Source organism: Babylonia areolata, chromosome 22 (assembly GCF_041734735.1).
Source record: "Babylonia areolata isolate BAREFJ2019XMU chromosome 22, ASM4173473v1, whole genome shotgun sequence".
Classification (NCBI taxonomy): domain Eukaryota; kingdom Metazoa; phylum Mollusca; class Gastropoda; order Neogastropoda; family Buccinidae; genus Babylonia; species Babylonia areolata.
In genome coordinates, this window is record NC_134897.1 from 16,652,103 (window position 1) to 16,665,192 (window position 13,090).

At 42.6% G+C, this 13,090-nt stretch overlaps 1 protein-coding gene across 1 annotated transcript; it reads left to right on the forward strand.

The window, feature by feature from the left end:
• Positions 1 to 545: 545 nt before the first annotated feature.
• LOC143297052 (solute carrier family 22 member 7-like) lies at positions 546 to 13,090 on the forward strand. The gene is made up of 11 exons (XM_076609224.1): positions 546 to 750; positions 1,354 to 1,574; positions 1,783 to 2,013; positions 2,724 to 2,742; positions 3,476 to 3,662; positions 5,345 to 5,836; positions 8,215 to 8,349; positions 9,592 to 9,674; positions 10,414 to 10,537; positions 12,267 to 12,339; positions 12,920 to 13,090. Exons 1-11 carry the CDS (start codon positions 546 to 548, stop codon positions 13,088 to 13,090), a joined length of 1,941 nt encoding a protein of 646 aa, XP_076465339.1.

The window sequence follows — 13,090 nt, forward strand, 5'->3', positions numbered from 1 at the left end:
TGATATTCTCATTACACAAACTGCCATTGAAGAGTTCATAACAACAAAATCATAATTTATCATAGTGTCTCTTATTCGGAAATAGCGCTTGTCAGTTGTTGTTGTTGTTTTTAAATACATGTTGCAATTTTACTGTGTGATAAATCAAGCTGCTGAGTTTTTATCACTTTTATATTTTAATTCAACCTTTTCACTTTAAAGTTAAATTTGTTCCATGTTCGTATATATGTTAGACTGTACTTCGGGCTGAGAGACTGTGTGGTGTGAGTGACGAACCTTTCAATGCACATGTAATTTCCAGTCAGATTAATAAAGATGCATTGTATTGTATTGTATTGTATTTCTAAAGCTGTGAGATAGGGACGTTGCACAGGAAACAGATCAGATCACTTGATCAATTCCACCTCTGGTGCCTGCATAAGATCATGGGCATCTCATTGGAGGACAGAGTTCCCAACACAGAAGTGCTTCACAAAGCGAAGAGGACTGGGGTTGAAGCACTCATCGTGAAATCCCAGCTTCTGTAGGTTGGACATGTAGTCCAAATGGACGACACGCGATTACCAAAGATAGCATCCGAGCTGGCTGCTTTCGCAAGGAACATCGCAGGGACCATTGAAACGCTTCAAGGACCTCCTGAAAGCCTCCTTTCGGGGCCTGCAGCAGTCCCATTCGCGGGTGGGAAACCCTTGCCACTGACCAAAGTGTCTGGCAACTGGCTGTGTCTACAAGGGAGTTATAGCGTTCGAGGTAAAGGCATGTTCCGGACATCGACCAGAAGAGTCAATTCCACACAGCAAGGAGAGGAGACCAAACATCTGTTATTGCCTGCCCACAGTGCCGGGCGCAATAGCCGAGTATTTAAAGCGTTGGACTTTCAATCTGAGGGTCCCGGGTTCGAATCTCGGTAACGGAGCCTAGTGGGTGAAGGGTGGAGATTTTTCAGATCTCCCAGGTCAACATATGTGCAGACCGGCTAGTGCCTGAACCCCTTTCGTGTGTATACGCAAGCATAATACCAAATACGCACGTTAAAGATCCTGTAATCCATGTCAGCGTTTGATGGGTTATGGAAAAAAAGAACATACCCAGCATGCACATCCCCGAAAACGGAGTATGGCTGCCTACGTGGCGGGGTAAAAACGGCCATGCACGTAAAAGTCCGCTCGTGTACATACGAGTGAACGTGGGAGTTGCAGCCCATGAACGAAGAAGGAGAAAGAAGCCTGCCCACAGTGTTGCAACATTTCTGCATCTGCCTTTGAAATGCGTTCTCATCTTCTGTGTCACTGACGTCTTCATCGTTAGCAATGAACTTCGATGATGATGATGATGATGATGTTTGTCCCACAGGCTACCAGCCAGATCACCAGTGTAGTCGGGTGGATAACGTCACCCAAGTGGAGGATTATCTCCCTGATGACGTCACAAACTTCACCCTCGACAACATCCAGTATAAGCAGTGTAGCATTGACGTCACTGTCAACACTTCCGGTACATCCTCCACTCACTCTCTTCGCTGTGTGGCTGGTGTCAACTTCTCCATGCCTTCCCACACCTCTATTGTGACTGAGGTGTGTGTGTGTTTGTGTGTGCGCGCGCGCGTGTGTGTGTGGTGTGTGTGTGTGTGTGTGTGTGTGTGTGTGTGTGTAGTATGGTTTTACCATGAGAAGTAGTCCATGCAGTAGTCCGAAGGTTTCTGCAACATTGAATCCCTTCACTGTCTACAAATGGGGGGGAAAATGTACTACCAAACCAAAGTTCACTGTCTGATGTTTTCAGTGGTCGCTGGTGTGTGACAAGACAGGGCTGACGGAGCTCACCCAGACAGGGTTCTTTGGCGGTCAGGCTGTGGGCGCTATGCTGTTCTCTGGTCTAGCTGACCGCTTCGGCCGGCGGAAAGTGTACGTGGCCTGTGCTGTGGCCACCATGGCGTCCTTCGTCAGTCTGAGCTTCGTCCACAGCTATGAGTTGTTCCTGGGTGGCAGGATCGTTGCCGGGATTTTCATGGCGGTGAGGTTGTAGTGCTGCACAGCCTGGTTTGTGTCATGGTGTGGGTGCAACAATAAATAATAATGATAATAAAATGTAGGCTTATATAGCGCAGTACCCCCATCTCAGATGGGGCTCACCGCGCTTCACAACAAAAAATAATGAAATTTAAGACTAAGTGTCGTAAAAAATGTACAAAGTCTACAAAGTTTAATATGACAATGGCTAAAATATGCATATGTAAGACTGACATGATAAAAGATATATATATATATATATATATACACACATACACACACACACACACACACACACACACACACACACACATATATATATATATATATATATACATACACATACATACACACACACATATACACATATATAATGTATATATATATATATGTATATATATATATATATATATATATACATACACATACACACACACACACACACACACACACACATATATATATATATATATATATATATATATATATAGATACAGGTGCCATCACAGTCTCAAATCCCACAGGTGCAAATCACAGCAAAACAAAGCACGCCACATTCACTACTGTCAAAAATAAACACCAGGGAACCAGGTATCACCAACGCAAAAAGCACATCCAGCAACAAAAATCACAGCAAGCATATACAGATGGAAAAAATTCAGTGAGAAAAGTACAGTTTGAAAAGATATGTTTTGAGTGCTCTCCTGATTGCAGGTGTTGGGGTGTAACGGAGGTGTGAGGGCAGTGAATTCCATTGTTTAGGTGCAACAAACGAAAAGGAACTGTGTTTTGAGTGTATGGGGTTGGGCTGGAGGGGTGTGTGGGGATGTCTAGGCAGTGAGTGGAAGGGTGGGTATTGTTCAAGGTGCGTTACATCATCATGGTTTGTGTTGAGTGGCATTGTGAGAGCTACGTTGTAATAGTGTATTGTGCTCTCTCTCTCTCTCTCTCTCTCTCTCTCTCTCTCTCTCTCTCTCTCTCTCATTCCCTCTTTCTGATGCTAACAAGGTGTTATCAATATGTTATCAAAATCACACACATATGTAGTCCTGCATACTTAAGACAGTGCCTAATCTAATCTGAAGTACCTTCAAGTCATACAAACCAGAGCATTATCCAGTGTATAAACGTGTTTTGTACGATATGTCTCCTTTTGCTTGCTTTTTTCTCTATCTATTGCGTTTACTGGCTACAATATCTAGCTTTATGTTGCAATGACTGCTGAAGGCCATAGTATTTGGTGGCGAGCGGAGTGATAGATGACCACTTCTCCTTCTCCTTCCACTCAGTTTAAAGAAGGATACTTTTTTTTTCAAAACGTGTCTTGGTTGTCTGGTTCTCCTGACGACAGGGGCAGTGGTTTAGAAATGAAGGTGTGTGTGTGTGTGTGTGTGTGTGTGTGTGTGTGTGTGTGTGTGTGTGTGTGTGTGTGTCTGTGTGTTATCTACAGGGCATGATCAACTCAGCCTACACGATGTTCATGGAGCTGTTGCCCCATCAGTGGCGATGTCTATCCAGTGTTCTGGACGCCATCATGTGGTCCTCAAGCTGTGTCTTCGTGGCCACAGTGGCCTACTTCCTGCAAGGAGTGTCCTGGAGATACCTCTGTCTGGCCTATTCCTCCGTGTTTCTCTACAGTCTCCTCTTACTGTGGTAAGGGTCTGAGGGTTCTCAACCGATTGTTTTTGTGTATTATCTTCAAATTTCAAAACGAGTTAAAAGCCACCCATTTTTCTTTACAAAAACGTTCATACGCGATTTTTCGAGAACGGAAAAAAGACGAATATTTCACCCTATGTGACTGTTCTTTCCAAACAGCAGAAACACTACTGAGAGATTATAAGAATAAGATGAACGAAGCAAAAGGTAAACCAGCATAACTTCTAGTTTAGATTCATTGATCGTAATCAAGCACATATTATCATTTAATCTTGAAAATATTAGCAGTGTTACCAATTGAAATATATTGCTTTGTGGTTTTATTTTTCGAATCTGGTGGAAATGCCTTCTCTGTATAAATGGTGATGGCATCCATCTCAATTTCTCATTAATATTGTATAAATATTTTTCAAGCTACGTAGTCAGATTTTATTCAAGAGAAAGCAGCACAAAATTCCCAAAAGTAATTAGTAATATTACGAAGATATTATTTTTATGAACAAAAGAACAATGTTTTTTGTTGTTGTTTTTTTGTTTGTTTGTTGTTGTTTTTTTCAAGGCCTGACTAAGCGCGTTGGGTTACGCTGCTGGTCAGGCATCTGCTTGGCAGATGTGGTGTAGCGTATATGGATTTGTCCGAACGCAGAGACGCCACCTTGAGCTACTGAAACTGAAACTGGGCCACCCACAGCCATTTTAAGACCCTGTGACAGTTAGCAGTAACTAGGAACCAACCCTCTTCGTGCAACCGATCGTTAGCGTGTTAATTGTGGAAAGAGTCAGAGTCCTGATGACGCGTTCAGCTTGTCGCACCAAACACACAAGTACTTTCCGGTTGTCTCCCTTCCCACCTTCCTATTGCCTCCCTTCTATCCTCGCGGCCGACGATAATCCTTAATTTGTGGGTCAAGCGGAAGATTCCAAACTTACGTTTCAGCCTTGACAGAACGAGGGAAAGAAACAGAACCGTCTGCATATGTGGGGGGAAGGGGGAGGTGGGGGAGGGGGGGGGGGGTATTGGGATGTAGTGGGGAGTGGGAAGATGAACACCCATCCCGTCTCCTAGAATTTTTTTTTTTTTTTTTAATAATGTTAACGTAAATCCCGAGGAATGCAGAGAGGAAGAAGGGAGAAAGAGGGAAGAGACCCCACACGCATCCCACTTTTTATTTCTTATTTATTCATTTATTTGTTTATTTATCTATTTATCGAACAGCTATAAAGATCAAACGAAAGGTTACTGAAACGCCAAACCAAACACTAGAACATGAAAACTGACGGAGAGTTGATTTCGAGAAACTAGAAAGGATCAGAAGTGTTCACACTCTCATTAATTAACTCACTCAGTACGGCCAGTCCTCTCTTCTCCTCTACACAGACCCCTCGGATGTCCAGTGGGTGTCTGAATGACCCAACCTTTAGCTTCCGTCGTCAGAATTGTGGTATTCTTTGTCAACATTCACCTGTTCAGTATAAGAGCCTTCTGCTTGCAATATTTTGATGATGGTAACTGGGGTGAAACGCTGTTAACGTCGCCTCTTTCGCCGTTCGTATGGAGAGAGTTAATCATAATAAAAATGCTTTAAATGTTTAAGTAAATACTTTTATGAAATTCAGAGTGTTTATTGATATCCCTGAAACCCTTCACATTCAACTTTTCATTCTGTTTACACCAGCATTTTGGACGAATCAGCTCGCTGGCTGTTGGCTGCTGGGAGAATTGAAGAAGCGGAAAGAATCCTGAAGAAAGCGTGTCGGAGGAAGAATGGACACGACATTGAAATTGAAGACATCAAGGAACTACTTCAGAAACAAGTGTCAGCCAACGGCAGTTTTTCTGCTGCCAGTGCACCTGTCCTCTGCAATGACAACGACATGACAGACACCTGTGAACCAAGTACCGAGAGAGAGGGGAATGAAGGGTTCATCAAAGAAGGGGTCACCGACACAGGAAACATTGATGGCGGTGGCAGCAATGAAGACAGAACTGTCAGAACTGACCAGAGTGACGTGTTCAAGAGAGACGTGGACGCTAAAGATGGAAACAAAGCCAGCAGCAACGGACGGGTGACGTCAGAGGACGAACCACCCTCCGCCAAATACACCGTGTTGGACTTGTTTCGGCACAGGGTTGTTTTGGTGCCCCTTCTCGTCTGCATGTTTGTCTGGTAAAGTATATCCTCTCTCTCTCTCTCTCTCTCTCTCTCTCTCTCTCTCTCTCTCTCTCTCTCTCTCCCCCCCCCTTTCTCTCTCTGTCTCTATCTATCTTTCTATTTGTCTGTCTATCAATGTCTTTCTACCTATCTTCCCATGTTTTGTCTGTTAGTGTTTTGAACCATTTACAACTCCTGTAATTGTACGTGTGTTTATATTGAATTTGCTTGAACATGTTTTCATCTTTGTCTGTGTTGTCGATAGAAAGCGCAAGGATGATATAGACTTTTCGTAGGTCACAAAGCAGCTTTCTTTGCATATGTCCCAGTAGTGTGTTCCTGGCTGCTCTGATAACGTGGAGGGCAATATCTCGTCCTGTCTTCCAGAAAACAGGATGGTCCTGTTCTCTGATGACTTCCCTAAACTAGTCCAGCTAGCCTGGTCCAGGTTTAAGATGCCGATCCGAAGACGATCCACTCTCTTCATACTTGAAACTAACGTTGAAGGTTCATACACTGACCTCACACCCCAGCGTCCAATTTTGGTCAACCTTTTCGTAGCCACAATTCCATTTATAGTAATGGCATTTTCCTCTTGAACGCTTTTGGTTGTTGTCAACAGGTGGAGGAGACAACTGTTCTTGTTTGTGGCTGCCGAGAATCTGTTTTTGTCGTTGCGTGTGTGCTTTTAGAGGAACTGTGTTCTTGCCTGTAGTGAAACCATGCAAACTTTTGAAGAGTCCGGAGAAAGAAAATAACCATCTCTAGGGAGGAGATTTAGTTATCCACAGTCACTGAAATGAATTGTGTGCCTCTGATCAATTCTAATAAACAGGCTGTTGGGTCCCACCTGGTGTGTCTTCAACAGAAAAGTTCACATGCACCAGCCGCCGTGGCTGGAAGGACGCGGGTTCGAATCCCAGCGGAGGTGAGTTTTTCGGCCCGTGGCCGGCTCCTACCCAGAGCTGAGTGTGCTGTGGGCTTAAATGGGGATCTGGGACCACACAGTCGAGTGTCATCCACTTCAAGGATGCGTCTTTGGGTGTGTTGCTCTAATTACCGGACCAGCACTGCAAGTGTCAGTATCTCTCGGGCCTGGTTAACGCCGGGATATCATTATGACAGCCTTGTCACGCAGTCCCAAACCAAAATGGACCTCCAAAGCAACATCGTCATCGTCATCGTCATCCTCCTCCTCCTCCATCATCATCAATATAAAAAACAAAACAGTCCCAAAATCTGTGGCCTTTCATGCCCTGTTGTCATGGTGACCTCAGTTTCGATACCCCTCCACTTCCGTGCTTGGGGTGAGTCCTGTCAATGTCTTCAATCTCGGCAGATTCATGGGGGGCTGTTGTTTGAGGGGCGTGGTGGCGGTCTCCACTCTGGGAGGGACGCTCACTCAGTCTGGCTCCGCGACTAAGCCATTATTGTCGTTAGTAGGGGGCTTAGTAGGTGGTGTCCTAAGTACGTTGAATCAAAACAGGCACCACTGAACACCACCGAAGTGACTCAGCAGCAGTACAGGGTTTCCTCTGGTGTGTGGCTTCCTGGCGACCTAACATCGATGGTTCCCTGCGGACTGCCGACGCTGGAACTGTGACGGACGAACCCAGGTGTGGCCGTGTGTGGGGGAATCTAAATGAGCGGCGTGGGAGTAATGCCACTGAAACGGTGCAGATGATGGGGCAGCAAAAAAAAAAAATAATAATAATAATAATAATCACATACCTACTGGTGCTATGGCTGTCACTCTACACGTGGTGTTTTTTTCCCCCGCCAGGTGAAACGTCTACCAACGTACGTCGTGTGGAATAACTCACGAGAGATTTAGGAGACTGGTGTTTGTAATCTTTGTTCGGTGCAGTGCTGATACCACCCAACAAACATACCACCCCTATCTTGAGCTCCTTGTACACAACGCAGCCAAATTTTATACAGTTGTCGAAATTTCTATGTACGTTGTTGACATTCAAAAGATTTTTGATTGACATTAATGTGCAAGGATTTTCAACAGTTGATAACAAGTCCACTTGTGTTCCTGCTTCACATATTATATGAACATACATGCGAATTGTTTGTGAAACGCTAATATCAATTCTTCAACCATAATTATATGATCTGCATCAGAATAAAAGAATCATATCAGAATGCAGGTTTGCGGTATTAGTGTACAAATATGAGTGTGAGTGAATGTGTGTGTGTGTGTGTGTGTGTGTGTGTGTGTGTGTGTGTGTGTGTGTGTGTGTGTGTGTGTGTGTGTGTGTGTCTGTGTGTCTGTGTTATGTACATCATTCCTCGACTCCATTCAGTTACGCAGTTTAATAAGAGAAAGACAAAACAACAAAATACAAAATACCATAATACAACTCTGAATTATGCCTATGATATAGGATGACCAACAATCTGTTCTACTACGGGGTGATGCTGGGGTCTGCCAAGCTGTCTGGGAACAGGTTCCTCAACTTTGGTCTCCTGTCTCTTCTACAGATCCCCTCCACTCTGTTGGCACTCTTCTTGATGCCAAGGTGGGTCACCATCTGTTGGCATTACGTTGTCGCTGTTGATAGCAGTCAACTGTCTGTTGAAGTGTAGGGGTTGTATGTTATCTTATAGGTCGCAGTTTCTTGTCGATATTTGTTGTCACTAATGACAGTAAACTACCTGAACAGGTTACCTGTTATCTACAGAAGTAATACTCATGGACGTCACTACAAATTATGTTGTTGTTGTTGTTTTTTCTCAAGACTTAACGAATGCAAAAATGAAGACAAAGTAGTAGAGAGAACCAGGCAAACGAAAGTATTTATGATTTATTTCAAAGTCTGCTCCACGCGGAGAATCCATATCAGGACTGACCAGTTGCCTTGTATTAGTTTTATAAAGAAAAAAAAATGTTACAGGCAAAACTTCTTTATAGTTAATTGCATTTGAACATACAAAACTTTATGACAAAATAATTTTATGCATAAGATGGAATGCTAAGTCAAAAGAGTTATGGAAGGAAGGAATTTTGTTTAATGTCCCGTCACACATATCGGTGATTGAAGACATTTTGTTAAAGTATTTATGAATACATCTGAGTATTATCGGTTAGAAGGGGTGGGAGATGTGGATGAATGGAGGGTTGGGGGAAAATGGGCAAATGAGAGTAAAAATGTTGGTGAAATTTTGAAGAAAAAAAAACCCCTCTAAATACAGTTACAGGAAATTACTTAAAGGACTTCGAAAAAGAGCAGTCGTTAAACTGACAAGCGAAACAACTGATAATGAATGCAAGAAGTCAATTGAGTTATGTCTTTGTTGTTAATTGATAATTATATCCCGTGCTCGCCCTGTGTGACAGATTGTATCAACTTACAGAAGACTCACCGGAGACGCAAGTAGTTGGTCCAGTCTTATTTTTCTTGTCTGCACCCCCACCCCCCCACTTCTCTACCCCTCCACCCTCTCCTATCTATCTATCTGAACAGCTCTACCTTTCAATAGATTTTAGAGTTTTACCAAAAGATGACCCAGTAGCCTATTTCCAGTTGTTTGCGAAAAATGCACACCTTATAATGTCGAGTGGTTGTTTGTTTAGTCATTTAACTAGTTAATGGGCTGGTTTACTCACCCAGTTAGGATAGTAGTAATATCTGGATAGTTAAGAGAAGAATACGGTTGAAAATATGTTGAATAATTTGGGTGTGTTTTTTTTTAATTTTTATTATTATTATTTTTTTTATCATTATTGTAACCGTGAATGACATTACTTTGTGGCCTTTCAGATTCAATCGCAGACCACTGGCTTTCGTTTATGGCATGATTGAAGGATCCTTTTTACTAACATCTGTTGCATTGGTAGCCTTGGGTGAGTGAGAAGAATGAGACAGACAGACAGACAGCCAGCCAGACAGCCAGCCAGACAGACAGACACACAGACAGGCTCACAGACAGAGGTACAATGATATCCAGATGGACTCTTTAAGAGACTAAAAAAAATCGTTACTGCAAAATGTACAGACATCCAAATGGGATAAAGAGGTTGGACGCGCCTTTTACCAAAGCATGATCATTTGTGTTATGCGGATCATTATAAGGTACTTCCGGTCTAGATTTGATCAAAACGACATGTTTTGTTCCCAGATCTAAACAACATATGCTAACTGCATCTACGAAAGGATTTTGGGTATTACTGCCTGACAAATTTCAAAAAGAAAAAAAAAATCGTTGACGGTCAATAGTCTGTTTATGCATGAAGTAACAGAAGTTTCATTATTAATTGTGGATGAAAGTAAAAGGATGTCATTTTGGCCCTGTGGAAAGTCTTTTTGCTTCCGAGCTTAACATGCGGGGTTTAATCCTGCTCCTGTATCTTTTTTCCCCCCAAATCTTAATGATATTTACTACAGCAAACATTTTTCACGATTTTTTTCCTCTTTTATTTTCGTCTCTCGTTTATTTGTTGGATAAAGTGTGTATCACAAGTAAGTCTGAAGGCGCTGCCTCTCATGTTAGATCGTTGTTGCTGCTGCTGCTGCTGCGGCTTTGTTTTGGTTTGTTCGTGGCAGATTTTTTTTTTTTTTTTTTTTTTTTTTTTTTACCACCAGGCGGAGGACAGGGAGTGACCCTGACCCTGGCCACGGCAGCACAGTACGTGGGCATGTTCGCTGTGACTGGCTCCTACACTCTGCTCTTCGTCTATTACATGGAGGTCTTCCCCACTACTTTGAGGTGAGTAAAATTATGTGACACGATTCGTTTGTTTTACTGTTCCGTTTTCCGTGAGTTGTCCGATGTACTGCTGTCACTGTGCTATCAGTGCCAGCCTTGTGGAGTGACGGCCTAAAGATAACGCGTCCGCATTGGAAAGCGAGAGAATCTGAGCGCACTGGTACAGTCGCCAGTATTTTCCTCCCCTCCTCTAGACCTTGAGTGGAGGTCTGGACGCTAGTCATTTGGATGAGACGATAAACCGAGGTCCTGTGTACAGCATGTACTTAGCGCACGTAAAAGAACCCGCGGGAACAAAAATTCTGTAGAAAAATCCCCTGCGATAGGAAAACAAATTTAAAAAAAATCTGCAGGCAGGCGAAAAAAAACAACAACAGAAAAAAACAAGGGTGGCGCTCTCAGTGTTGCGACGCGCTCTGCCTGGGGAGAGCAGCCCGAATTTCAAACAGAGAAATCTGTTGAAACAAAAAAGAGTAAAACAATACAATACAATACAACCACACATACAAAGCCGCTGTCACAATCGTGTTTATCCTTACCACCCACGCATGCAAAACACACATACACATTCTCACGTGCACATTCACGAGTCCCCAGATATTTTTTCTTACACCTTATATGTCCGCTCTCTGTTTTCCGTGGCTAATTTCGTTTGAGAAATACTGATCAACATTATGAATCAATGTGTGACTTTTAATCCTTAAGTGAACATTACCAATGAATAAACGTTTCTGGGAGTCTCAAAATACTTTTATATATATATATATATATATATATATATAGGAACATATCGCATTCGTGCAGGTTTCATAAAAAAAGAATCTATATGCTTAGTCTCAGATTGAAATTCATAGATTACAAGCTGAACTAGGGAGGAGCATAAGCCTACTTCGACAAGGATTAACTCCACAGATTTTGCCATGATCACCAACAGAGTCGAATTTTATTTCGTACTGAAACATCCGCAATAAATAGCTTTACAATTGACTTTTCTAACTTGGCATTCACTTGAACAGTGTACTGAAACAAGATGTTTAACCCTGTGTGTAATCCGTAGTAGAGAATGCAGACTTTCACTACGAGTATTAAATATTTTGGATTTGTTCATTTTGCTTTTTAATTCATAAATGTATCATTTCATCTATTCATCACAGTTTGACTTCATTATCACACATCGTATTTTCGTCAAGCAGCCAACTCCGTGGCTGAAGACTCTGCTACACCCTGGGGGTGGCGTGTGCTATGTAATGTAGTGTAGCGACGCGCTCTCCCTGGGGAGAGCAGCCCGATTTTCACACAGAGAGATCTGTTGTGATAAAAAGAAATGCAAATACAAATACAATACCATCGGCCTACGTCGAGGCAAACTGGTAATCTCTTCCGAATGATGACGATGGATTGAACGTGTGCTCAAGATGTTATGTGTGTGCCTTCACACACAGTTCTTCGGTTTATATATAATCTCATTCGAAAGACTTGCAGGGAATGAAGATTAACTCCGATAGAACGGAACCAAGATTAACTCCGAGAGAAGAGAAATGGCTCGCAAGAAATTCGAACCCTCGACCCTATGATCGCCAAGATCGTGAGTCCAACGCACTGCGTACTCAAGTTATTCCGAGCTCCGTACAGGAACGTCAGCAAAGGTCTGTTAATGCATCGCCTATAATCGGAAATCTCTCTCCACACTCCATACAGACCACAAAAGACTTGTTACTCATTGTTTCAGGGCTGTCGGAGCAGGAACAACAGCGTCCGTCATCAAAGTGACTGATACAGGAGTACCGTTTCTTCTCGTCTGGGTAAGTTGGGTTGTTGTTGTTTGTTTTGTTTTGTTATTTTTTGTTGTTGTTTTTTTTCGATGTTTTGTTGGTTTTGGGTGTGGGGTTGTTTTTTTTCGAAGATGAAAAATATTTTTTCATGTGCGTTTTGCTATACTATGTCATGCCATTCAACTGGTTATAATTTGTATCGAAATATTATTGCAGTATGAAGAATGAGATGCATGCATATCAAGAGAAAATTAATTGAAATACGCATATTGATTTTATTTCTGACTAATTACATACATGCATACATACTAACTCACGAACTTACTAACTTACGAACTTACATACATACAAACATATATACATACAACAACAATACAAATATAAATACCATTATATTTGCACATCCCAAAGAGTACTGGGTTTTAATAAAATGATGATTTACAGATCAGTCATTGTCGGAAATTAGAACGTTTTCCTTGCGTCCTGTGAAGTAGGTCTTATTCCCATTCTTGTTCCACACAGAAGTGAATTTGTCTGTGTGTGTGTGTGTGTGTCTGTGCTTGCATGTGTGTGTGTGTGTGTGTGTGTGTGTGTGTGTGTGTGTGATCAGGCTGAAGAGACCCCCTGGGCCCCAGGAGTGATGGTGGGATGTCTGTGCTGCCTTGCCAGCGCCTCCATCTGGCTTCTGCCGGAAACACGTCACAGGAAGTTGCCAGACACTCTGGAGGAAATACGGGCGTGGAAAACCAAGAAACTTCCTGCGCAGAAAAGAGCTGTCTGA